The 27,903-nt window shown below is 45.9% G+C and overlaps 1 protein-coding gene across 1 annotated transcript in view; it reads right to left on the reverse strand.

Annotated features, from left to right (window-relative positions):
- Positions 1 to 27,903, reverse strand: part of TENM4 (teneurin transmembrane protein 4) — a 1,172,733-nt gene that overhangs the window by 177,328 nt on the left and 967,502 nt on the right. The window contains 1 exon segment of the mRNA XM_030200091.1: positions 15,375 to 15,591. Coding sequence (XP_030055951.1) covers positions 15,375 to 15,591 — 217 coding nt within the window.

Raw genomic sequence — 27,903 nt, forward strand, 5'->3', positions numbered from 1 at the left:
AAAAAAAAAAAGAAAAAAAACAACTTTCCTGTGTGCTATGGCCAGATTCAGTGTGGCATAATTACAGACTTTTTCAAAATATAATTTTTTTCTGTCCACATGCCTTGTTCGCATTAGTGTGCGGTACCGGCAAAAAGATAACACGGGAGCCCTTGGTAAATGCTCCCGCATTAGCCGGTTACGCCCGCATTCCATATAGCACACCTAGCATTCTGCGCTGAAATCCAAGCGTATCCTATAACAACGCAAGTAACTTAATTGGCTTATCAAGCCAATCAGCGTGGTTTAACAGAACTTAACAAGCAATAATGAACACTAATTGACAATAATTAAAATTTACGTGCACAAATCGCAAATGGGTCCTTTTACTAAGCTGTGGTAAAAAAGTGGCCTGCGGTAGTGTAAGCGCATCTTTTAGGCACATGCTGGGCCATTTTTTTACCGCAGTTATTATTATTTGTTACATTTGTATCCCACATTTTCCCAACTATTTGTAGGCTCAATGTAATTTCATTTTTGGCACGCGGCGCTACCGGGTGGTAAATTACGCGCACAGACCTTTACCACCCGGTTAACACGTCAGACCTTACCATTACATCAATGGGTGGCGGTAAGGTCTCAGATCCAAACTGGATGCGCGCCAATTTTCATTTTGTCGCACGTCCATTTTCAGTCAAAATATAATAAAAGACATTTTTACAGGTGCGCTGAAAAATGATTCTGCGTGCGTCCAGAACATGTGCCTACACTACCGCAGGCCATTTATCAGCACACCTTAGTAAAAGGACCCCTAGATCAGAGCAAGACTACCCACTTTGGGCTCAGGCTTTTACCCAGCAGTGGCACAGCTGGGATGTGGCTGGTGGTGATCTCTAAGCCCCGGCACCTGAAGACACTCAGCATCTCTCCCTCCCTTCTCCTCTGCAGGCGATCAGGTCTCTCAACCACACTCTCCCAACCTCCCCCCCTTAAAACCTTTAGTTCTTCATCGGTAGTGAGCAGTGATTCTGTGGCTGGCTGGTGCTGGTTTCCCTTCCCTCTCATTGATCCGCCCTCTGATGTCATCACATTCCGACGCGAGGGCGGACCAATGGGAATTGTGTTATGAACCCAGGCATCCAGACGTAGAACGTTGGAGGTGCAAATTATTATATAGGATGAGTTGTTGCTCACTGCCAGTGAAGAACTAAACATTTTTAAAGGTACTGGGGAATTGGGAGAGTCAAGATTACTACTACTACTACTACTATTTAGCATTTCTATAGCGCTACAAGGCATACGCAGCGCTGCACAAACATAGAAGAAAGACAGTCCCTGCTCAAAGAGCTTACAATCTAATAGACAAAAAATAAATAAAGTAAGCAAATCAAATCAATTAATGTGAACGGGAAGGAAGAGAGGAGGGTAGGTGGAGGTGAGTGGTTACGAGTCAAAAGCAATGTTAAAGAGGTGGGCTTTCAGTCTAGATTTAAAGGTGGCCAAGGATGGGGCAAGACGTAGGGGCTCAGGAAGTTTATTCCAGGCGTAGGGTGCAGCGAGACAGAAGGCGCGAAGTCTGGAGTTGGCAGTAGTGGAGAAGGGAACAGATAAGAAGGATTTATCCATGGAGCGGAGTGCACGGGAAGGGGTGTAGGGAAGGACGAGTGTGGAGAGATACTGGGGAGCAGCAGAGTGAGTACATTTATAGGTTAGTAGAAGAAGTTTGAACAGGATGCGAAAACGGATAGGGAGCCAGTGAAGGGTCTTGAGGAGAGGGGTAGTATGAGTAAAGCGACCCTGGCGGAAGATGAGACGGGCAGCAGAGTTTTGAACCGACTGGAGAGGGGAGAGGTGACTAAGTGGGAGGCCAGCAAAAAGCAGATTGCAGTAGTCTAAACGAGAGGTGACAAGGGTGTGGATGAGGGTTTTGGTAGAGTGCTCGGAAAGAAAGGGGCGGATTTTACGGATGTTGTAAAGAAAGAAACGACAGGTCTTGGCAATCTGCTGGATATGAGCAGAGAAGGAGAGAGAAGAGTCAAAGATGACCCCAAAGTTTCGAGCTGAGGAGACAGGGAGAATGAGAGAGCCATCAACAGAAATAGAAAACGGGGGGAGCGGGGAGGTGGGTTTGGGGGGGGGAAATGAGAAGCTCGGTTTGGTCATATTTAATTTCAGGTCGCGTTGAGACATCCAGACAGCAATGTCAGACAAGCACGCTGAAACTTTGGTTTGGATGCAAGGTGAGATATTAGGGGTAGAAAGGTAGATTTGGGAGTCATCAGCATAGAGATGGTAGGAAAAGCCATGGGAAGAGATTAATGAACCAAGGGAAGAAGTGTAGATAGAAAAGAGGAGGGGACCAAGAACAGAACCCTGAGGTACGCCGACAGGCAGAGGGATAGAAGTAGAAGAGGATCCACCAGAGTGAACACTAAAGGTGCGGAGGGAGAGGTAGGAAGAGAACCAGGAAAGGACAGAGCCCTGGAATCCAAGATAAGTGCATGGAGGAAAAGGAGAGATGATGCTGGGAGGGGGTGTGAGACAGACATGCCCACCCACTTTGGGCTCAGGCCCCCCCAAAACCGGGTGTCTGGTTATGCCCCCGCAACCCAGTCCTCAGTCACACAAGCCACTCTGGCTTTCAAGATGTCCACAATGCATATGCATGAGATAGATTTGAATACAGCAGAGGCAGTGCATGTGCATGCATATTTATCTCCTGCATATTTATTGTGTGTATCCTGAAAACCTGACTGGCTTGCTGTGTCCTGAGGACTGGGTTGAGAACTCCTGCACTACTGAGGTCTGAGGTTCAGCAGAAAAGGGGAAGGGTATGCAGGCTGATGAGTACTGAATGCAGAGAATCCTTCCTGCTCAGCTCCATTTCTAAAACCTCTAATCTTATTTCATTATTGCATGGTAAGCATTACCTGCTGAATGCAAGGCTTTGTTTATGAATCTGTGAGCTGAATGCTTCATGCTTACAGACAACTGCCCGGTACTTTCAGAGCTTTACATTTCAGCTTTCAAGACCTGCCAGCCACAGACTCTGACAATAAGAGTTCAGCCCCATTAAATTTACACAAAACTGCAGCATAACAAGCAACCCCAATTAACCTGAGTAACTCCCAAGAACATGCAGATTGACGTGTTCTGAGATTATTAGCACAAATCATTGTTCATTATAATAACAGAATGTCTTGAAAAGCCCTAAGGAAGCTCTGAATATATAAAAATGCCAGGAAAGGAATATTCTGTTCCGGGAGGGTCACGTGATGCTCTGTTGCTCAGCGGACGTCTCTTAACCTAGCTCCGCTCCTGCCACCCCAACAATCGACTAAATTACCCGCGGGATCTTCCTGTATAGGCTCAGAGGTTCGCTGTCGTCGACACTAAAGTTCGGGATGCATCCTGTGACGGAGTCCAAACCCTTTTTATCAGCAGTGAAGGGGGGTTATGCCCGCGAAGACTCCGCGGACAGGAAGGCACCGCGCACAGGGTTTGAATCTCAAGATGGCAGCGACGCAATCGAGCCCTCCACCGGCAAACCTCTCGGCAGAGACCACTAAGGACTTTGTACAACAGATATCTGCAGTGCTAGAAGAAAAACTCTCCAAAATTCAAACGTCGGTGGATCAAATTCGACACTCCCTGGAACGGCAGGGCGCAAGTATCCAGCAGGCGGAGGATCGTATCTCGCGCCAGGAGCATCGAGCTGAATCGGCGGACATGAAAATTTTGGCGCTTGAGAAACAATGCGCCCTTCTAACACAGCAAGTTGACGATCAAGAGAATAGAGGCAGGCGCAACAATCTCCGAGTTATAGGATTACCTGAAACCGTAAAAGATAAGGAGTTATGGAACTTCATTGAGCGCTGGCTACCGGAGCAGCTAAACATACAGCTTCCTGACAAGACACTGAAAGCTGAGCGGATTCATAGAGTTGGGGCTCTGCGTGAGGGTGAACAACCCCCGCGTCCTGTGATGGCCAGAATATTGAATTATGCTGATATAGAGCGAATGCTACAAGCACACAGAGGAAAGAAGTCGTTAGATTTTAACGGACATAGACCACTGCTTTTCCAAGATTACTCAGCACGTGTTGCTGATCAAAGGAAGCAGATGGGCCGACACTGCAAACGTCTTTTTGACAAAGGAGTAAGATTTGCATTATTATACCCGGCAAAGGTGCGTGTGTTGCACGACAATAAAACTATCTTTTTCACTGAACCGGGAGATCTGTGCACATTTGTGGATAAACTGCAGTGAGCCAGTGTACTGAGTGGTGTAAGTGATTTCTTCTATTGTGCTACCAGTGGCGTACCAAGGGGGGGGGGCGGTGGGGGCGGTCCGCCCCGGGTGCACACTGCTGGGGGGGTGCCGCATGCCTGTCGGCTCCACTTGTTCCGTGCTCCCTCTGCCCCAGAACAGGTTACTTCCTGTTCCGGGGCAGAGGGAGCATGGAACGAGCGAAGCCGACAGGCGCGCAGCACCCCCCCCAGCAAGTAAAAATGCACCCGCTTTCGCCGGGGGGAGGGGGTGTCCTTTCGCCGGGGGTGGGGGGGGGTCGCGCTGCACTCGGGGGGGGGGGGGGGAGTGCATCGGCGATCCGCCCTGGGTGTCAGCCACCCTAGGAACGTCACTGTGTGCTACACTTGAACCTTACTAAGTGACTGGTCTGCGGAAGAACCCTGCAACAGCAGAGAAGCCTGACGGAGATCAGAAGATTGGTCCTCTGTTTGGAACTTTGGTGAACTTGGAGGCCTTACAGGACAGTATACCTTCTCCTTTTTTCTTTTATTTTAGGTGGTTGGCTCAGGAGGTGTTTAGTTTAAGCCTGTTGCTGTTCCACAATTGATGCCTCCTGGGAAGGTCTCACTTTTGTCTGTCATTGAAGGAGGTGGGGGTGGGGGGAGTAGGAGGGTTAGTGTTGTGAAGGAAGGGGAATGTTTGTTGTGACTTTGTATGGGTTATGCGTGATAGTATTAACAGCCTTTGTGGTGGGGTGTCAGATTGGGGGAGGGTTGGATTGGTTTAGTTTTTTGGTTGGGGAAGGGGGGGACTGGGATAGTAGGGGGGGGGCTGAGGGTGGTTCGCTTTCATTGCAGGCATGTAGGCCACGAGGGAGGGATTTGCTTCCACAGGGTATCGGGGGGAGGGGGGGGAGTCTCTGCCTCATGCTGCTTGCTTTATATCTCTGTTCGGGGGGGGGGGGGGACTCGGCAGGGAGGTCTCCTGAGCGTACTGATACTAGTTATGTACTTCTTTGACCCACGTTTGTTAACAGTGCTCTCTGGCTGCCCTTAGGGTGGTATCTTTGAATGTTGACGGTGTCCATTCCCCTGTAAAAAGAACTAAAATCATGCAGGCGCTTAAGAGACAACGCGCTGATATAGCTTTTTTGCAAGAAACCCACCTGGGGAAAGCAGAACATCTTAAACGAAAGAGGGATTGGGTGGGGGATCTTTATTTTGCCGCCTATAACAGCAGACAGAGGGCAGTGGCCATTTTATTCAGATATGCCTCGGCCACATATTAAAGGTGAGCCGGATTCTGTTAGAGGGGAGTCACTGGTCGGGAGATGCAATTTTGGCCAGTCTGGATGCGGAGAAGGCTTTCAACAGGGTGATATGGAAGTATCTATTTTGGGTTTTACAGCGATTTGGTATTCGGGGGGCATTCTTAGACTGGATATGGGCACTCTACAGCAACACATCAGCTCAGATTATTATATTAGATACTTTGACTGAGAGATTCTCATTGCATGGAGGAACCAGGCAAGGCTGCCCGTTATCCCCCCTCTTATTACATTCTCACTTTGGAACCCCTTGCAGCGTGGATTCGCCAGGACCCGGTTTTGCGGGGGGGGGGGGGGTGACCTTGGGGGGGTAGTGAGTACCGAATTAACTTGTTTGCGGATGACATGCTCTTAGTTCTAGATAATGCGTCCTCTAGTTTGCAGCAGGTCATGGCTATCATTCAAGAGTTTGGAGCTTTTTCGGGCCTCAGTATAAATTTTGGGAAATCGGAGGCCCTGCCTATTAGTCGCCCCTGTGTTAGCACTTCTTTATTCAGCTTCTCCCTGTCATGGGCCAGGGTGGGCATTAAGTATCTCGGGGTATACCTAGGGGCGGATCGGGGTTGGGTCTATAAGAAAAATACCTTGGAGAAACTAGACGTGATAAAGCAATTGTGTCATCGCTGGAGGGATCTCCCTGTAACTTTTCTGGGTCGTGTTGCGCTAGCCAAAATGGTTCTCTTACCTAAAATATTGTACTCGCTACAAATGCTCCCGCTCTGGGTGCGCACCCAAGAAGACCATCTATTTTGAAGCATAATTGGTTCATTTATTTGGCATGCCAAAAAGCCCAGGATCTCTTTTACTAAGCTAACTTTTGGCAGGACTTAAGGATGTACAATGTTTCGGCGCTTCTTCGTTGGGTACATGAGATCCACTCGGGTGCCAACTTCTTTGCCCCATCTGGTTTCTGGGATAGCTGATGTGCCCCTCACAATCCTTTTGCAGTGTTGGCCCCTCATCATCCTCGGGGCTTGGCGGACTTGCCAGGTAATCCTTATTTGGGCGCTTTGAGGCGAGCATGGGTATGGTGGAGGGTTCGCATAGGGGCCAATGGGAGGGGTGACCCAGATTTTCCTGCTGGCTGTGACTCCCCGGTATTCAGGTGCATTTGAGGCAGCTGGGGGGACAACGATTTTCCCTCATTTGACCAAATCCGGCATGCATGGAATGTCCCCAATTCTCATTTTTTTGCTTACCTCCAGGTAAGGGACTATGTCATGGCCCTTGAGCGTCGCTGCAAATCGCTTGTGGTTTTTCAACAGACGGATCAGTTTTTTCTAAACTTGCCACCCAATGGAGGAGTGCCCTAGTGGTTAGCGTGGTGGACTTTGGTCCTGGGGAACTGAGTTCAATTCCCACTTCAGGCACAGGCAGCTCCTTATGACTCTGGCCAAGTCACTTAACCCTCCATTGCCCCAGGTACAAATAAGTACCTGTATATAATATGTAAGCTGCATTGAACCTGCTATGAGTGGGAAAGCACGAGGTACAAATGTAACAAAAATAAAAAGATGAATAGACTATCTCAATGGTACCAGTTTATTAGGGATTCCAGTAAGACCCCTTACCTGGCAAACTTAGCTGGGGAATGGAGTCGGGACATTGCAGAGGAAATATCAGCAGCGCAGCTGGGCGCTGCGTTTGAGGGCGCCTGCTTCGTGACACCTAATGCGTCTTTGCAGGACATTCAGTTCCAAATCTTGCATAGAGTACATATCACTAACCATAAAGAGAAAACCATGGGGCTGTGAGAGAGTGACATGTGTGTTAAATGTAAGGTGCATGCAGGAACCTTTCTACATTCCTTTATGGAGTGTCCTGCGTTATCTTTGTTTTGGGCCAAAGCACTGGGAGTCACTGAGAGCACTTTGCGTTGCACATTTGATTGGTCTTACTCAGTAGTGTTGATGGGTAGCGCGGCTCCATTATTAGAAAAAAGGTCTCGGACAGGCTCAGTGCAAATTTGTATTACAAGCGACCCTTCTCATTAAAAAATGCATCCTGCAGTCCTGGGTTGAACCGGACCCTCCATCGCTAGCTGCCTGGCATGCCCTTATGCGAGGAATGGCAAGCTGGCTGATTATTTCTCTTAAGTTTTCCACCTCAATGGGGCACCGTCAATACCGTGATTTATGGAGCAGATACGTTTCTTTGCATAGATTGTAAGCTCTATTGAGCAGGGACTGTCTATGTCAGGTGTTCAGCGCTGCGTGCGTCTGGTAGCGCTATACAAATGTTAATAATAATAATGTGTCAGAGACTTGTGTTGAGGATCTTACTCCTTGAATGTCTTAGTGAAGGGATGGGGAAGGGAGGAGGGGGGGATTAAATCACAAAATCATGAATCGGGGGGGGGGGGGGGAGAGAACTTTGTATTTGGCAACTGCGTAGATTGGGGTGCGATGTATGAGTTTAAATCTGCCTGCTTGCATCCTGTTACAACTTGCAATGTGTTTTATTTATTTATTTTATTGCATTTGTACCCCACATTATCCCACCTTTTGCAGGCTCAATGTGGCTTATAGAGTGTTGTTATGGTGCAGTCATTACATTATCTTAATACATTCAATAATCGGTTGAAAGTGTATGGTTTAGGTGTAAGGTGCTAGGTAAGGTATTGTGAAAGGTGTTTTGATGCACCTGAGTAGTTTGAGGAATGGCTTATTAGGACGTATTTAGTAGGCTTTGTTGAAGAGATGGTCTTCAAAGCTTTGCGAAAGCTGGTTAGATTGTCCATAGTTTCAGGGCCATGGGTAGTGCGTTCCAGATCTGTGTGCTTTTATACGCAAAAGTAGTAGCGTATGCCTGTTTGTATTTATTCCTTTGCAGCTGGGAAGTTCAGATTGAGGAATTTGCGGGCCGATTATTTGGTGTTTCTAGGCGGTAGTCCACTAGGTTTAACATATAGAGTGGGGCATCTGCGTGGATGATTTTGTGGACGGTTGTACAGACATTTTGAGGAAGTGCTTCTGTTGCACTCTGTTGTATTTATTTCTCTGATTCAACAACGATACTTTCAAAAAAGAAAATAAACAGGAATATTCTGTTCCTAAAGTTACTTTCCAGAACAGTATTACAACAGGATGTTACAGAAACTCTAATTAGGTTTTCAGCCATTATAAATTTTTAATAGGCTAATTTTGTTACCAACCTGCTAAAGGGGTTATTCCTTTTGACCCTGCACCAAAGACCTTAGTACTGTGAATGACAACAAAAGCCTCATAAAATGATCTGACAAATGTGACTGAATATTAGAGTGGAGGAGTGGCCTAGTGGTTAGGGTGGTGGACTTTGGTCCTGGGGAACTGACTTCGATTCCCAGCATAGGCAGCTCCTTGTGACTCTGGGCAAGTCACTTAACCCTCCATTGCCCCATGTAAGCCGCATTGAGCCTGCCATGAGTGGGAAAGCGCAGGGTACAAATGTAACAAAAATAAATAGATACTATTGGAGATTCTACATGGAATGTTGCTACTAATGGAGATTCTACATGGAATGTTGCTATTCCACTAGCAACATTCCAGTAGAAGGCTGCGCAGGCTTCTGTTTCTGTGAGTCTGACGTCCTGCACGTACAGACTCACAGAAGCAGAAGCCTGCGGGCCACATTGGTGTGACTCTGGGCAAGTCACTTAACCCTCCATTGCCCCATGTAAGCCGCATTGAGCCTGCCATGAGTGGGAAAAGCGCGGGGTACAAATGTAACAACAACAAAGCTTAAATCAATCCAGTGTGAACCTTTATAAAAAAAATAAGCTTGCATCAAACATGCACCTTTCAGCTCCAATATACAGCATGCCTCAGGGCTGTATTTCACACTGGGCACAGTAAGCTCATGCCTTTGGGTGCCTTCTGTCGGGGGGGGGGGGGGGGGGTGCACATTAAACACACAGTTCCAAGGTGAGAGAAGGTCACTCAGAGAAAGGAGTTGCCTACTGATTATAGGAAGAATCAACCCCCCCCCCCCCCAATCTATTCCCAGCTTCAGTACTCGAGGTCCACAGGCAGGTATCCACAATGAATATGCAGGAGAGAGATTTGGATACCAAGAAGGCACTGCATGCAAATCTTTCTCATGCATATTCATTGTGGATATCCTGAAAACCTCGCATGCCTGTGGACGTCAAGGACCCGGAATTCAGAAGCCCTGGCATAGGGGATTCCATCCATTCCTTATGAGCTCACTGGTCGTAGGTCTGGCAGTGGCATCCATGCCAAGAGAGTGAGACAAATTATAGATTTCTGTAAATCGACACCGCTGGTTTTGATGGCTAGGCTGAAAGAACAACAAACATCTATCAAAGCCGACCAGCATCCCAGTGCCTTCCATCACTGGTTACGGTAATGCAGAGGCGGCCAAGAAGACACCACATCTGCAACTGGTTTAGCTTCAAAAGAAACTGACCAGCCCAAGAAATTAGCAATTTTTGCTGGTCTGAATTGCTTTTGCAGTTTTCCATAGTTGTTAAAAACAAGTCTACAAAAAAATATTTTCTAGGTGACTTTTTTCCCCCCCTTAGATATAAGACTCGCATTTCTTTTTCCGCTTTGTGGATTCTGGTGTTTGAAAATTAAAGCTGTACCTTACACGCACAGCAGTTGAGTGAGATTTTTTTTTTCTGCTTTCTGGAAATAACTGTGTTATTGCAGTTCAAAGTGGTTCTAGCAAGGACTCACCAGGAGGCAAAGTCCTTTGAGGATGCTTTACAGAGACCTTTCTATTCATGTTATTTTGTGATATATACCATACTGTAACCCATTCCACGACGGTACAATAATGAAGGAATGCTCTAAGCAGCTTGGCATGGTGCTTAGTGGTGATTATTATTATTATTATTACATTTGTACCCCGCGCTTTCCCACACAATGCAGGCTCAATGCGGCTTACATAGTAATTTGAAATACAAAGTTAATAGAATCTTAATTAAACAGTAGTAAAACAATGTAAAGTTGGGCTTAGTAGTGTATGATAAGTTGAGCTAGATAATACATGACTAGGATAAAAGAGGGTAGACAGGATAGGATAGTGTAATTTGGGAGAAAGGGTAAGGAGGGGTAAAATTAAGGAGAGATGGAAAGAGAAGGATGGGAGGTTGGTATTTAAGTCAGAATTGGGGGTGGAAGTTGGCGAGATTAGGTTGGGGCATTAGGGTAGGCTTGCTTAAAGAGATGAGCTTTCCACACTTTTCTAAAGGGCAAGAAGTCGTTTATTAATCGGATTGGTCTGGGTAGAGCGTTCCAAAGCTGGCTGCCCAAAAAGGAGACACTGGATGCGTAGTAGGTCTTGTACTTAATTCCTCTACAATTGGGAAGGTATAGGTTAAGATAAGTTCGTGAAGAAATAGATCTGTTTCTAGCAGGGAGGTCGATCAATTCATTCATGTAGCCAGGGGATTCGCCGTGGATAATCTTGTGGGTCATTGTGTTGATCTTAAAATGTATTCTTTCTTTGATGGGGAGCCAGTGAAGCTTTGCTCAAAGAGGTGATGCACTGTGTGCTCATAAATTGGCCTCTGAAAATTTACTAGGGCCGAGTGCATAAACCTTTACTCAAAATGCCACTAAACTCTTAGCTGGGCCTGGGGCAGGGCTGCCCCCCCCTAACTTAGGACACAGTTGCTGTCCCTCCCTTGCTTGGCCGCTCGTTCAGGCCACCCCTACTTGCGTGTAGCCAGACTTGAAAGACTGGGGGTGGGGGGTGGGGGGGGCGGAGCTGAAAGTGTTTGGGGGAGGGGGCACATTTTGCCCTACCTCCCTGTCCCCCGCTGCAACTCCACATACCTTGGCTGGCGGGGGTCTTCAAGCCCCGCCAGCAGAAGCCTTCCTCCAGTGCTGTTCACCACATTGCCTGCCCTGCTCGGTGCTTCCCCTCAAGTCACGGCAGAGAACAGTGCTGGAGGAAGGCTTCTACTGGCAGAGCTGGGGGAACCCTGTCAGCTAAACCAGGGTCCCCCCCAATCCAATTTGGAATCCTGTCTGCTCCTCCCCGGCCTCTAAGGGGGGCCCGGCACCTGTCTTTCTCCTGCTCCTGTCAGGACCCGGCTGTTTGCGTTAAGGGGCCCTTTTACCAAGCTGTGGTGTCCCACGGTAATTTGGAGATTGACACGTATTACCCGCATGCTAACAAATAAAATGTATTTTTTAGCACTGGGGGCGGGTCTGGGGCAGAGAGTGGGAGTCTTCTACGCTAATCAGTTGGCGCAGCTAAATTGCTGCGCACTAACCGATTAAGTGAGTGTCTAGTGCATGGGCCCTTACCACTAACAGAATGGTTGGTGGAAGGGGCTCATGAGTTAATGGGGAAATCAGCGCGTAGTCATTAATAATTGGGAAATAGGAAAAGTGTGGTAAGAGAGTCCCTAAGGGGCTCTTTTACTAAGCTGCGGTAAAAGGTGGCCTGCACTATGTGCGAGTGAAATTGGCGCGCGTTGGACCACTTTTTACCGTGGCTGGGGAAAAAGCCTTTTTTAAAAATGGGGCAGTAAATGGCCGTGTGGCGAAAAGTAGCGCGCGGCTATTTACTGCCTGAGCCTTAACGCCACCTACTTACTTGGCGGTAAGGACTCACGCACTACTCTTGCGGTAATCGTTTGATTCCAACTTCTCCTTTAAAGGCAGTCAACTCTGGAACGCCTTACCCAGATCCATTCGTTCTAGTAAAGACTACCTACCCTTCAGAAAATCGCTGAAAACCCATCTATTCAAGGAAGCTTATCCAAACACCATGACCTAACTCTACGAACCACCTATTCATCACCTGATCCTCCGACAACGGCAATAACTCAGACCAAGCCTCCTCTAACTTTTCCCTATGCTTACCCTGACCCTATCCCCTGATTATCTCAAGCTAGCCTAAAACTAGCACCTCCTCCTTTCTCCTCTACCCCCTCTCCCTAACCACTAGGAGTGGCCTAGTGGTTAGGGTGGTGGACTTTGGTCCTGGGGAACTGAGGAACTGAGTTTGATTCCCTCTTCAGGCACAGACAGCTCCTTGTGACTCTGGGCAAGTCACTTAACCCTCCATTGCCCCATGTAAGCTGCATTAAGCCTGCCATGAGTGGGAAAGCGCGGGGTACAAATGTAACAAAAATAAAATAGATACTATTGGAGATTCTACATGGAATGTTGCTACTATTGGAGATTCTACATGGAATGTTGCTATTCCACTAGCAACATTCCATGTAGAAGGCTGCGCAGGCTTCTGTTTCTGTGAGTCTGACGTCCTGCACACTCACAGAAGCAGAAGCCTGCGCGGCCACATTGGTGATCTGCAAGGGCCGACTTCTACATGGAATGTTGCTAGTGGAATAGCAACATTCCATGTAGAATCTCAAATAGTAGCAACAGTGGAGGAGTGGCCTAGTGGTTAGGGTGGTGGACTTTGGTCCTGGGGAACTGAGGAACTGAGTTCGATTCTCACTTCAGGCACAGGTAGCTCCTTGTGACTCTGGGCAAGTCACTTAACCCTCCATTGCCCCATGTAAGCCGCATTGAGCCTGCCATGAGTGGGAAAGCGCAGGGTACAAATGTAACAAAAAATAAATATTACCTATCTATGCATCCCCATTACTCTGCTAAGCTTAGCCTGCTTTCTCTACACTATACTTTGTAATTCTCCTACTATGTAAGCCGCATTGAACCTGCTATAAGTGGGAAAGTGCGGGGTAGAAATGTATCAAATAAATAATCAAGCAGCACGCGGCAATGTGGCTGCGCTGCCGATTACTGCCAGGAACGCCCCCATCGGAAGAGAATAGAAAATTATTTTCTACCACGGGAAACTGCACGTACCAACTTAAAAAAAACCAAACGTCAGAGCACCCACGCTACCCTGGCGGTAAGGTCGATTTGGCGCTCATTACCCATGCGTTAGCCCTACCGCAGCTTACCCTAAGTGCAATATTCAGCACTTAACCAGCTATAGCAATGGTTCCCAAACCAGGGGGCCCTTTTACTAAGCTGCATAAGGGTCTACGCGTGCCCAACATGCGCCAAAATGGAGTTACCACCCGGCTACCAAGTGGCTCGTGCAGTAATTTAATTTTTGCTGTGCGTCCGAAAAATAATTGATACGCGTAGGTCATTACCACCCGGTTACCGCATGAGTCTTTACCACTAGGTCAATGGCTGGCGGTAAGGTCACAGACCGAAAATGGATGCGCAGCAATTTTTATTTTGCTACATGTCCATTTTTGGCAAAAATTTAACAAAGGCCTTTTTTTTTTTTTTACAGATGCCCTGAAAAATGGATCGGCGCATGCCCAAAACCTGCGCCTACACTACCGCAAGCCATTTGTCAGGCAAGCTTAGTAAAAGGACCCCCTAATCCTGGAGGTTTCCCAGCTAGTCAGGTTTTCAGTATATCCACAATGAATATTCATGAGATAGATTTGCATGCAGTGGCCACTGGGCTATGGATTACTGTATAAAGATAGGATTGACTTTCATGCAGTTCCATTTATATGGTTAACTTGGCCAGTTAAGTGCTGAATATCAGCATTTAACCAGACAAGTGCCGATTCTGTCCCCTGAACGCCCCCAAAATAGCTGGTTTGCAGTTTGGCGCTAATTGGTTATTTTCAGCAGCATTAGCTCCGAACAGGAGTCATTTCTGGCTGGTTAAATCGCTTTGAATATCGACCCCTTAAACTTTAGGAGCATAAAAAGTAGGTGGTAATGGGGCAGATTTAGGGTGGGGAAAAGAAGGTAGGAGCTTAGCACAGATTTTCAGCACTAGCCTCATAAATTAGGCTCTTAAATCTAAGCATATGATTGGCAGGCTTAAAGTTATTAGCTCAATTTTTAAGCTCCTAAATTAAGATGAATTTTAAGCTGAAAACTAATGCATATAAGTTTGGCTGAAAACAGGACACAAATTTAGGAGGCTAACTTCAGAGCATAAATTTAGGAGCTTAGCTTTCTTTGAATATCGGGTGATATGTTACCTCATTTGGGTGCCCTTTTACGAAGTGGCGGTAAGCCTAACGCGGGCTTACCGCTCGCTAAAAGGGTAGTTCCACCGGGCTACCGCAGCAGCCCGGCGGTAGTTCCCTCCCCCAGCGTGCGCCATTTCCAGCGCTGCAAAAATATTTCAATTCTTGTAGCGCCGGTGAGTACTCCAGCGGTAAAAATGGCCTTAGCGTGCGGGAAAGACCTGCAAAAGGGCGGATTAAGGCCACTTCTTGCTGCTATTTAGTAAAACGACCCCGCAGTTAAATTCTCCCCTAAAGCAAATTCACAATTGCAAATATATAGCCCACATCAATAGAAAGGAACGGAAAAGATACAGAGGAAAATTATAACGTTCTAGCTACATTCGTGTTGTAAGAGGGACCTAGAAATATAATTTGGAAAAAAAAAATCAACTTTTGGAATTAGCCTCTCTGTAGCTGCTGACTTGAAAAAGACATAAAAGACTATGAAATATAAATCTGCATGTTCCAGGCAATGCCACACCAAACCATAAGTTGCCTATTTAGATATCTTAGGGACAATTTACCCCTGAGAGCTGATTAACTTGATTTTAGGCACAGAAAAGTTTTCCTGTAACTTTAATTTTTCAGTATGTGCAGATTACCTCTGGGGAGACCCTTGACAGCATTACACCACTCATCAAAATTCGTGCAGTTTTTCAGATATCTGTTTCGCACACTGGGGAGCTGCGATACCTATTTCTCTTCTTTCGCGTATGCCCTTTTGTCAATTCTGTATTAGCAATTCCACTGCACGCAGGTCACCTTTCACAAATAAGCTGCACACTGCACGCCGAGCAAGGGGCTGCTTTTACGACCTCATCAAAAAAAAAATGAACTTACCCTCCATCAAAGGGGTTTTCCCCTGGGATGACGTGTGTGCTGTCTTTGCCAACTAGAAATTTAATCCTGTTGTAGAAAGACAGCAGGTTTTGCTGGGACGTGGGGATCTGAGTCTCATGTATGATATCCAAGGGGTCGGGTGATCCCAGGCATAAAAGGTTAGCATGGCACAGAGACTGCAAACAGCAATCCGGATCCATACAGTCCACCAACCCATCTGCAAAAGAACACAAAACAGTAATAGTTGAATTACTAGTTAACTACTACTACTACTAATAGCATTTATGTAGCGCTACCAGACGCACGCAGCGCTGAACACTTGACATAGACAGTCCCTGCTCAAAGAGCTTACAATCTAGGTAAAACAGACAGAAAAGACATTACGGGCAATGGAATTACAGAGTACAGAGGAACAGGGGAGAAGGAGGGCAAATGAGTAGCGGTTAGGAGCCAAAGGTGAGCTTTCAGCATAGATTTAAAAACAGGTAAAGAAGGAGCTAGACGTATGGGTTCGGGAAGACAGTTCCAGGCATAAGGTGCCGCAAGACAAAAGGAACGCAGAATATTGAAATCATGTTGTTTTCCATAAAGACAAGGAAGTATCTGCATATAATAAAGGTAAAATGCTTTGGTTGTACCTCAGAAAGGGCCGTATATCAAATCCATGACCCTTCACCCTTTATTTTAGGACCGTCTAACTTTATTTCGGGCTTCTATCAAATCTGTTATCTAATCACCACACGAAGCATAAGCCACTTCCTTGACGTTACAATGCCTTTGTATCGCACCATGGTGCGACCGCACCTCGAATATTGTGTTCAATTCTGGTCGCGGAATCTCAAAAAAGATATAGTGGAATTAGAAAAGGTGCAGAGAAGGGCGACGAAAATGATAAAGGGGATGGGACGACTTCCCTATGAGGAAAGGCTAAAGCGGCTAGGGCTCTTCAGTTGGAGAAAAGGCGGCTGAGGGGAGATATGATACAGGTCTATAAAATAATGAGTGGAGTGGAACGGGTAGACGTGAAGCGTCTGTTTACGCTTTCCAAAAATACTAGGAGTAGGGGGCATGCGATGAAGCTACAAAGTAGTAAATTTAAAACGAATCTGAGAAAATTTTTCTTCACTCAACGTGTAATTCAACTCTGGAATTTGTTGCCAGAAAATGTGGTAAAGGCGGTTAGCTTAGCGGACTTTAAAAAAGGTTTGGACGGCTTCCTAAAGGAAAAGTCCATAGACCATTATTAAATTGGACTTGGGGAAAATCAATTATGTCTGGGATAAGCAGCATAAAATGTTTTGTACTCTTTTGGGGATCTTGCCAGGTATTTGTGACTTGGATTGGCCACTGTTGGAAACAGGACGCTGGGCTTGATGGACCTTTTGTCTGTCCCAGTATGGCAATACTTATGTACTTATGACACCATCCCACACAAAATTTATTTAGCCTGCTTTAAAAAAAACTCAAATGAGTTGGGTTTTACTACCATCCTGGGCAAATTGTTACAGTGCCCACCTGGGTTTACAGTAAGAGAGTTTCTCCTAATGCTTAGCTTAAACTTTCCAAGCCGTAATTTAAACCCACACAGGCCAATATTCAAGAGATCTAGGAGGTCACTTTAGAAGTCTTAAGCGGCATTTACATGTGTAGATGATCCAAGATGCACAGATTGTAAGAGGGTATCACTTGGATGCTTCAAACAATTATACATGCATTTCCCATTTTTGAAAACGGGAGTATACGGATATATTAAAAACCTTCCAAACTGGCTTTGGCACCTCTTCCGAAGCATGCAAAGGTTTCAGCACAGTACTGGTTTTGGCCAGGGCTTGAAACAACCGATTGAGAGGGCAATTGTGCTTAGTAGGGCTGTGCTCATTTGATATGACATAGGAAATATCGTTTGTATCGGGTTTTTTTTCCTGACATGACAGTGAAAACTCTGAAAATGTGGGTTTTCTCATGTGTTGTTAATAGTGCACATTCTCGTGAAAGAATGCACACTTTTTTTTTTTGCAGTGTGCACTCTTAAGATATTGCTCTCATAAGTACAAAAAATCTGAACAAAACAAAAATTCCTGTAAACATGGAAAACAATATGAAACAGACATGGTTGGACTGCACACCCCTAGTGCTTAGCTCCTACCCCCACCCCAGTATGTAATAAAACTTTTTAAATTTAAAAAAAATGCCTTTTAGCGCTTTATTCCATACTAGTAAAAGAGGCCCGTTTCAGAGCAAATGAAACGGGCGCTAGCAAGGTTTTCGTCGCCAACACCCCCTCCCTCCCTGGCCAACCCCTTCGTTGTTCTGCCATTGCTCCGCCCCCAACGTCATGACGTTTGACGTGAGGGCGGGGCCCGGAGCGATGTCCCACCCCCCTCCACCTCCCTGCCAACCCGTTCGTTGTTCTGCCATTGCTCCGCCCTCGAGGGCGGGGCCCGGAGCGATTTTGAACCTTTTTGAAGGAAGTCAGGGCTTGGCTTCAGTGACGTCAGTGTCCTCAGAACGTTGAGGGTGAGTTTTATTATAGTAGATTTAGTTGCACTTATAATTGTCTGGGATATGAATTTTATATGTATAATTGCTGGCACTTATATGGGAAGTCATGGAAACTGGTGCTCACACGCAGAAATTGCTGAGTGAAGCCACTCTTTTTCTGTATGTATCTTTGTGACATAGCGGTTGCTGCTGGAATCTCAGCAAACACACATATTTCCCAGCATTCCTCTATGGATTTTACAAAATGCTCGGTGTTCAGCAGAGCTCGTTATAAAATACTGTGGAGACATAAATGTCCCAATCTGGAGATCCCGATTCCTAACTAGACATTCTAGCCAACAATTGGCTTCAACGAAAAGTTCAATTAAACCATAAGGAAGTGAATCTCAAATGGAGGAAATGAAGACTACATAAGTATTGACATACTGGGACAGACCAGGGCCGCCGAGAGGGGGGGACAGGGGGGACAAAAGTCCCTGGGCCCGGGCCTCCAGGGGGGCCCGGCGCAGCCTGGCCCGCCCTCCGTCACTCCCGGAACTAACCTTAAGCCTCCTTTCACTTTGCAGCAAGCAGCAGCAGGTCAGGCCACTCCTTCCTTCCATGTTCCGCCCTCGCCTGACGTAACATCCGTGAGGGCGGGGCACGGAAGGAAGGAGGAGAGGTCTGCCCTGCCACTTCTTGCTGCGAAGTGAAAGGAGGCTTAAGGTTAGTTTCGAGGGCCCGGCCCGAAAGCGGGTGGAGGGAGGCCCGGCGACCTCGGGTGGGTGGGCGGTGGGGGGCCCGGCGATCTCAGGTGGGCGGCGACCTCGGGTGGGGGGGGGGGGGGGCGGGGGCGGCCTTGTCCCTGGCCTGGCTCCGGCTCTCGGCGCCCCTGGGACAGACCAAAGGCCCATCAAGCCCAGCATCCTGTTTCCAACAGTGGCCAATCCAGGTCACCAATACCTGGCAAGATCCTAAAAAAGTATAGTACATTTTATGCTGCTTATCTTAGAAATATTCAGTTTAGCAGACCACTATTTCATGTGTGGGGACTTTTCAAACAATATCATCTATAACTTGTCCAAAACATCCAATCTTCTCACAAGTATATTTTCCTTATGTCTCTTTGATTCACTTCAATCGCATACCTCTCTGTAGTGTAAAATTCTCAATCAATGTAACAGCCACTTTTATACAATATTTTCATGCTTCGGGGATTGAGAATTTTACACTACAGAGAGGTATGCGATTGAAGTAAATCAAAGAGACATAAGGAAAATATACTTGTGAGAAGATTGGATGTTTGGGACAAGGTATACAGTGGGGGAAATAAGTATTTGATCCCTTGCTGATTTTGTAAGTTTGCCCACTGACAAAGACATGAGCAGCCCATAATTGAAGGGTAGGTTATTGGTAACAGTGAGAGATAGCACATCACAAATTAAATCCGGAAAATCACATTGTGGAAAGTATATGAATTTATTTGCATTCTGCAGAGGGAAATAAGTATTTAATCCCTCTGGCAAACAAGACCTAATACTTGGTGGCAAAACCCTTGTTGGCAAGCACAGCGGTCAGACGTCTTCTGTAGTTGATGATGAGGTTTGCACACATGTCAGGAGGAATTTTGGTCCACTCCTCTTTGCAGATCATCTCTAAATCATTAAGAGTTCTGGGCTGTCGCTTGGCAACTCGCATCTTCAGCTCCCTCCATAAGTTTTCAATGGGATTAAGGTCTGGTGACTGGCTAGGCCACTCCATGACCCTAATGTGCTTCTTCCTGAGCCACTCCTTTGTTGCCTTGGCTGTATGTTTTGGGTCATTGTCGTGCTGGAAGACCCAGCCATGACCCATTTTTAAGGCCCTGGCGGAGGGAAGGAGGTTGTCACTCAGAATTGTACGGTACATGGCCCCATCCATTCTCCCATTGATGCGGTGAAGTAGTCCTGTGCCCTTAGCAGAGAAACACCCACAAAACATAACATTTCCACCTCCATGCTTGACAGTGGGGACGGTGTTCTTTGGGTCATAGGCAGCATTTCTCTTCCTCCAAACACGGCGAGTTGAGTTCATGCCAAAGAGCTCAATTTTTGTCTCATCTGACCACAGCACCTTCTCCCAATCACTCTCGGCATCATCCAGGTGTTCACTGGCAAACTTCAGACGGGCCGTCACATGTGCCTTCCGGAGCAGGGGGACCTTGCGGGCACTGCAGGATTGCAATCCGTTATGTCGTAATGTGTTACCAATGGTTTTCGTGGTGACAGTGGTCCCAGCTGCCTTGAGATCATTGACAAGTTCCCCCCTTGTAGTTGTAGGCTGATTTCTAACCTTCCTCATGATCAAGGATACCCCACGAGGTGAGATTTTGCGTGGAGCCCCAGATCTTTGTCGATTGACAGTCATTTTGTACTTCTTCCATTTTCTTACTATGGCACCAACAGTTGTCTCCTTCTCGCCCAGCGTCTTACTGATGGTTTTGTAGCCCATTCCAGCCTTGTGCAGGTGTATGATCTTGTCCCTGACATCCTTAGACAGCTCCTTGCTCTTGGCCATTTTGTAGAGGTTAGAGTCTGACTGATTCACTGAGTCTGTGGACAGGTGTCTTTCATACAGGTGACCATTGCCGACAGCTGTCTGTCATGCAGGTAACGAGTTGATTTGGAGCATCTACCTGGTCTGTAGGGGCCAGATCTCTTACTGGTTGGTGGGGGATCAAATACTTATTTCCCTCTGCAGAATGCAAATAAATTCATATACTTTCCACAATGTGATTTTCCGGATTTAATTTGTGATGTGCTATCTCTCACTGTTACCAATAACCTACCCTTCAATTATGGGCTGCTCATGTCTTTGTCAGTGGGCAAACTTACAAAATCAGCAAGGGATCAAATACTTATTTCCCCCACTGTAGATGATATCCTAGAACTAAGCAGTGGATTTTCCCCAAGTCAGTTTAATAATGGTCTATGGACTTTTCCTTTAGGAAGCTGGCCAAACCTTTTTTTAAACTCCGCTAAGCTAACTGCCTTTACCACATTCTCTGGCAACAAATTCCAGAGTTTAATTATACGTTGAGTGAAGAAACATTTTCTCAGATTCGTTTTAAATTTACTACTTTGTAGCTTCAATGCATCACCCCTAGTCCTACTATTTTTGGAAAGAGTAAACAAGCGATTCATGTCTACCCATTCCACTCCACTCATTATTTTATAGACCTCTAGCATATCTCCCCTCTGCCATCTTTTCTGCAAGCTGAAGAGCCCAAGTCGTTTCAGTCTTTCCTCATAGGGAAGTTGTCCCATCCGCTTTATAATTTTCGTCGCCCTTCTCTGTACCATTTTTAATTCCACTATATCTCTTTTGAGATGCCGCGATCAGAATTGAACACAATATTCAAGGTGCGGTCGAACCATAGAGCGATACAAAGGCATTATAACGTCCTCATTTTTGATTTCCATTCCTTTCCTAGTAATACCTAACATTCTATTTGCTTTCTTTGCTGTCACAGCACACTGAGCAAAGAGTTTCAAAGTATCGTCAACGATGACTCCTAGATCTTTTCCTGGTCGGTGACTCCTAACGTGGCACCTTGCACGACTACTACTTATCATTTCTATAGCACTACTAGACGCCAGTGGCGTTCCTGGGGGTGGGGCAGTGGGGGCGGTCCGCCCCGGGTGCACGCCGCTGGGGGAGGGGGGGGGTGCCACGTGCGCCTGTCCTCCGTTCGTTTCATGCTTCTTCTCTGCCCCGGAACAGGACGTCAGACTCACAGAAACAGAAGCCTGCGTGGCCGCGTTGCTGATCTGCAAGGGCAGGCTTCTACATGGAATGTTGCTAATGGAGGAGTAGCCTTGTGATTAGTGCAATGGAACATGGAATGCTGATACTATATGAGATTCTGGAATGTTGCTACTATTTGAGATTCTACATGGAATGTTGCTATTCCACTAGCAACATTCCATATTTAGATTATGAGCTCTTTGAGCAGGGACTGTCTTTTCATGTATGGTGTACAGCGCTGCGTATGCCTTGTAGCGCTATAGAAGTGATAAGTAGTAGTAGTAGCAGTAGTATTTTCTACTGTGGGGGGGGGGGGGTGGCGTTCCCTACGGTAAACTATGGCGCGGCCACATTGCTGCGCACTGCCTGATTACCACAGGAGTACCATGTGAACCCTTACCACCAAGTAAAGAGGTGGCGTTAAGGGCTCAGGCAGTAAATAGCCGCATGCTACGTTTCATTTTAGTGCACGGAAATTTACTGCCCCAATAAAAAAAAAATACCTTTTCCCTAGCCGCTGTAAAAAATGGCCCAGCGCGCACCAATTTCACGCACCCACACTAGCGCAGGCCACTTTTTACCACGGCTTAGTAGAAGGGCCCCTTAAATGATTCCTTCTGGATTGGTTTTCCAGATATCTCAGTCTATGAGAATCAGTCTTAGCCATCTGCTCGTCAAGGTATCCGATGGCTGCTGCTGCAATTGCAGAAGAAGCCTGAGCCCAAAGCGGGGTGAGGGGCAGGCCCCTAAGCCCACATTCCCCCCCGTGGCTATGCCAAGCGCTGTGATGAAATTCTCATAGATTGAGATGTTCCTAGACGGGAGGATGACACTGCTGCACAGAGCCCCTGAATGTACACAAGGCTAACTTAAATCTCATAAAATTTCAAGTGGCCACTCAATTGTATTGGTTGATTTAATGGCCATCATTTTAGCTCACTGATACTAAGCTGTAGATCTTACATATAATCTGTCATCCAAAGGCCAAATGCATACGACTTTCAGCAATGTATGCAATTAAATATTTAAGAAACTTCATGGTACTACAGGTGCTGCCTGAATGGGCTGATATGGAAAATATGTAGGCCACAGCATGGTATCTATAAAGACAATATATTTATTTATTTATTTATTTATTTATTGTTCGCTTATATCCCACATTTTCCCACTCATGCAGGCACAATGTGGCTTACAAAACATTAAATAAAATTACAGAGTAGGAAGCTTAGAAAAGTATACAAGGAGTAAGCAGGGGGAAAAGCATCTAACAGGGTGAACTAGCGGGGTAAGGGACAGGAGGGGTGTATCAGTCAGCGGTATAAAGTGAGGGGTAGGTCTTGGCAAAGAAGTAGGTCTTCAACAACTTCTTAAAGAGGGCGTGGTCCGCTTGAGTTTTGAGGTGTTGCGGAAGAGCATTCCAGTGCTTAGGGCTCCAGTAACGGAAGGACGAGGCGAAGATCTTCTTGTACTTGACATCCTTACAGTTTGGGAAGTGCAGATGAAGGTAAGAACAAGCAGCAGGATTGGCGTTCCTGGGCGGGAGGTCGATCAAGGGGTGCATATACTCCGGGGCAAGCCCATAGATGATTTTATGGGTCAAGGAGCAGAGCTTAAAGGCAATGCGCTCCTGTACAGGCAGCCAGTGTAATTTGAAACGCAAGGGTTCGGCATGTGCAAAGCGTCGTTCTCTTAGGATGAGTCTCACGGCAGTGTTCTGAACTGTTTGGAACTTTTTCAACAGTGAGGCCTGGTAGCCTGCATAAATTCCGCTGCAATAGTCCAAGTGGGAGAGGACAAGCCAGTGGACAAGTGTGCGGAACAAATCTGTAGTAAGGAAGTATCTTATGCGCCGAAGCCTCCACGAGGCCTATCATCCAAAATACCAGTCAAAAGCTGCAACGAAAAGAGCTTTTGGCCTAACAACAGCAATCAGATTTTCTGGCAATCTCTGCAAGGGCGATACAGTAAGGAACTTTTTCTACTCTTTAAAAGCCTGTCCAGGCAAGCTCTTCAACCAGAACCACTTACTTTTCAAGCACTTGCATTTCACTTGCCCACTATGAAAACCTGAAACACTCGTATAATCATTTGTCTCAATCAAACAAAGCTTTGTTTTTCATCTCGTAGTTTCCCACTGCTCCCCTTCGACGTTCAGTTTAAACTGCGTTCTCTTCTATTAAGCTGTAGCATCACAAGCTTTAATTTGCAAATACCTAGGGGTTTCTAGGTTTGTGTATTTGGTAGCACGTGCTCAGTTAATTGATGTATTTTGCCTGTTACCATGCATTATTTAATTTTTCTGAATTTGTCTGTCAAGGGCATGGCATGGGTGGATAGTGGGCGTGGAAACAGCCAGCTAGCACTTTACAATTACCAGGTGCAACCCCTCTGCTCATCAGGCTACACCGGCTCCCAATCAAGGCCAAATTATTCTTTAAATCTAGCACTCTTATTTTCAAAATTCTGTTTGGCATGTGTCACCTGACTACATGCTAGACTTGATTTGCCTATCACCAAGAAACGCAAGGCCAGAAACCAGAGGTTACCTACTACTCCACTTACCGAACTGCAAAAATATAACCTACAAATCAATATATATATACGGCTGGGTTCACCTACCTGGGCTCCAAATGGAGGAACTCAATCCCCCAGGCCACAAGAAGAATTACTAATTACCTTCAGTTCAGGAAAGATCTAAAAACATAACCTTTTCAAGAAATTCTACGGACAAACACACAGGCAAGAAGGATCTAAAACATCTACTACCGTAGCTGAAACTACAAAACCGCACTCATAAATGAATCTGCAAAACAACACCGTAACTCCTCGTAAATATTAATCAGTAAGCCACACTAATTGTAGCCACCAAATCAGCAACTGTAATTGAAACTGTGAACCAACTGCTCCTAATTTTGTAAGCCACATTGAACCGAAACTTGTTTTGGATAATTGTTGGATACAAGAATGAATAAATAAATAAACTGGCTAATACAGAGTTAACGTGGGAACACTTAGTGCCTTCCTAAGTAGGAGACAGTAAGAGCCAGATTCGTAAACAGCGCCAGAAAGATCTGTACTAAACTCATATTCTATAAAGGGTGATCCACACCCACTCTCTAATTCCATAAAAGTCGCCAAAAATTGTGCGCACAAATTTGGATGCCCTGCATTCGCAATTTAATTGAATAATAAGCTAATTAGTGCCAATAACTGGCTTTTTAACAAACAATTATTGGCAATAATTAGATTTTAACTGCCATTTCTGTGAATACATTTAGGCATGGGATCCATGCCCAAAATTTACGCATGATCTGAAAAGGGGGCGAGGAAACGGGCATAACTGGGACATTCCTATAATTAACGCACATTTTTATAGAATAATGGGGATATGAGCCTAATGCAGGCATGTACATTTGCACCACATTTCAGCTGGTGTATATAGCCACGCGTACAGTTCGGCACAATTACTGGATGTAAGTGTTATTCTATAAACCGCGCCTAACTTTAAGCGCGGCTTATAAAATAGTGCTTTTTTTTCAGCGCTGATTTTTTTGGTGCCATATACAGAATATAGCCCCAAATGCCCTTTATAAAATAGTGCTTAGTGCCAATTCCAGTGCCCAACTTTGGGTATGAGGACTTCTCTCGTATTTAAGGAGCATACCCAGACCTCATCGTTATTGATTAGTTTCGATATCGAAAGGCAATAAGTTTTGATGCTGAAATGGTCTTTGACAGGGTCATATGGGATTCTATATATGATGAATTACAGCACTATGGCTTTGAGGGTCACTTCTTGAGTGTGGTCCGTACCTTTTATTCAGCCCCACAAGCCATGGATGTAGATCGGAGGAATTTGCATGGTCTTTAATTGTTTTCTAAAAACCTCATAACTAGAAATAATCTTTGAGTGCACTGGGAGTTTAGTCAAGATCCAGCTTACGCATATTCTGGGAATGAAGCACCTGCTTAGTGGCATAAACTCTGATATGTTTCTTCAAATAAACAGGGCCTAAACTAAGTATAACCTTAAATGCTATACATAAAACCTTACACATAACTCTAAACCCAGCTGGCAACCAATGTCAGAGTAACCTAGTCTTCGCTGATGAGTGCTGTCCTATCATGAACCTAGCGTGATCTTTTTGAATCAACCTATCCAATAGCCAGGTGTGTTGGGAAGCCATAACTTTGGCACATACTTTACATGAGTGATATGAGCCTCCAAAAGATTCTGGCCAGGCTTGGATAGGACAATAACAAACGTTTCTGTAAATGATCCTGCCATCAGCCCCCTTGCCTAGAAACTCTCGTAACTAGGGTGTCAAAAGTTTGAAGAACTCTGTCATGAATCCATCCATCCCTAGAGTATTCTGTGTATTCAAAGCTTGAATAGCTGCAGAAGTTTCCTGCAGGGGGACATTCAAATCCAAGATCAGACTCTCTTCTTCAGTCAATAGAGATCAGGTTAGAGAATTAAGAACATTCTGATATTCATTTGGGGTGGAAATGGATTCAGATGTATACAAGTAGAGAATCCACAAACGTGGAGAACTCAACGAAATCCCACGGATAGTCACAATACAACAAAACAGTGGGTAAAAAACCAGGAGTTCCAGAGTGAAGATGAACCAAACGTTATTAATCAGTATATTGACTCAACACAACGTTGTGTTTCGGCCAAAGGGCCTACATCAGGAGTCTAAATACTTGAGAATGATAATGATGATCCAGAATTAGCAATGGGCTGTGCAGTCTAAGAGACAGCCCTTTTGAGCTTAGGAAACAAGAGAGAAAAAAAACGAGAGAGAAAAAAACGTGGGGAAAGGCTTTTCCCGCGTTTTTTTCTCTCTTGTTTCCTAAGCTCAAAAGGGCTGTCATTCACTATCAGCTGTTTCTTAGACTGCACAGCCCAGACGCTCATGCGAGAGATCTGGCTCACGCTTCAGAACAAAGGTCTTTTTTAAGACCACTACAATACAGACTCGTTGTGTCGAGTCAATATACTGATTAATAAAGTTTGGTTCATCTTCACTCTGGAACTCCTGTTTTTTTTACCCACTGTTTTGTTGTATTCAGATGTATACAAAGCAGAGTAATACTGAAAGAACCTTTTAACAGTATCTGAATGCGTGTGGTGTACGAATAGCCTGAATCCTATCCCTGGTTCTTTTCCTTTCTGAGTGCTTGGCTAACAGGTGTGCATCTTTGTTATTATTAGAGTAATATTTACTGTTTTACATGAAAATCATGTTGCTCCTCTTTGGCTGAGAAGTCCATCATACTCATATTTCAGTTTTCACAGCTGTGAGAAAAGGCCGTTGTCAAACCTGACAATAATCATGGTTTCAAATATCTTGATCATTTCATGCTCCAGCCAGACAAGCTCTTGTGTCCGCAGTTTATTTTGGTGGCCTGTGAAACTAGTAATAACCCTTCTAATAGTGGCCTTAAGGGTATTCCATGTGGTGGCAGTTATTGCAGGACTAGAGTCGTTCAATTGGAAAAGTCTCCTTTATAGCCACTTTAATAAGAGCTATGAATTCAGGAATCTGCAAGCAAGCGTTGTTAAGATGCCAGTGAGGGAGGGGGTTATTGAATCCCCATAAATTGAATAGAGGTAGCTGCGCAGTCCGAAACCACTACAGAATTAACATCAATACTCAACACAAACATAGTAGATGATGGCAGAAAAAGACCTGCACGGTCCATCCAGTCTGCCCAACAAGATAACTCATATGTGCTACTTTTTGTGTACACCCTACTTTGATTTGCACCTGTGCTCTTCAGGGCACAGACCGTATAAGTCTGCCCAGCACTATCCCCGCCTCCCAACCACCAGCCCCGCCTCCCAACCACTGGCTCTGGCACAGACCGTATAAGTCTGCCCAGCACTATCCCCGCCTCCCAACCACCAGCCCCGCCTCCCAACCACTGGCTCTGGCACAGACCGTATAAGTCTGCCCAGCACTATCCCCGCCTCCCAACCACCAGCCCTGCCTCCCAACCACCGGCTCTGGCACAGACCGTACAAGTCTGCCCAGCACTATCCCCGCCTCCCACCACCGGCTCTGGCACAGACCGTATAAGTCTGCCCAGCTCTATCCTCACCTCCCCACCACCAGCCCTGCCTCCCAACCACCGGCTCTGGCACAGACCGTACAAGTCTGCCCAGCACTATCCCCGCCTCCCAACCACCAGTCCCGCTTCCCACCACCGGCTCTAGGGAATAAGCTGCAGGAATAAGAAAATAATCATTACA

Source organism: Microcaecilia unicolor, chromosome 4 (assembly GCF_901765095.1).
Source record: "Microcaecilia unicolor chromosome 4, aMicUni1.1, whole genome shotgun sequence".
NCBI lineage: Eukaryota > Metazoa > Chordata > Amphibia > Gymnophiona > Siphonopidae > Microcaecilia > Microcaecilia unicolor.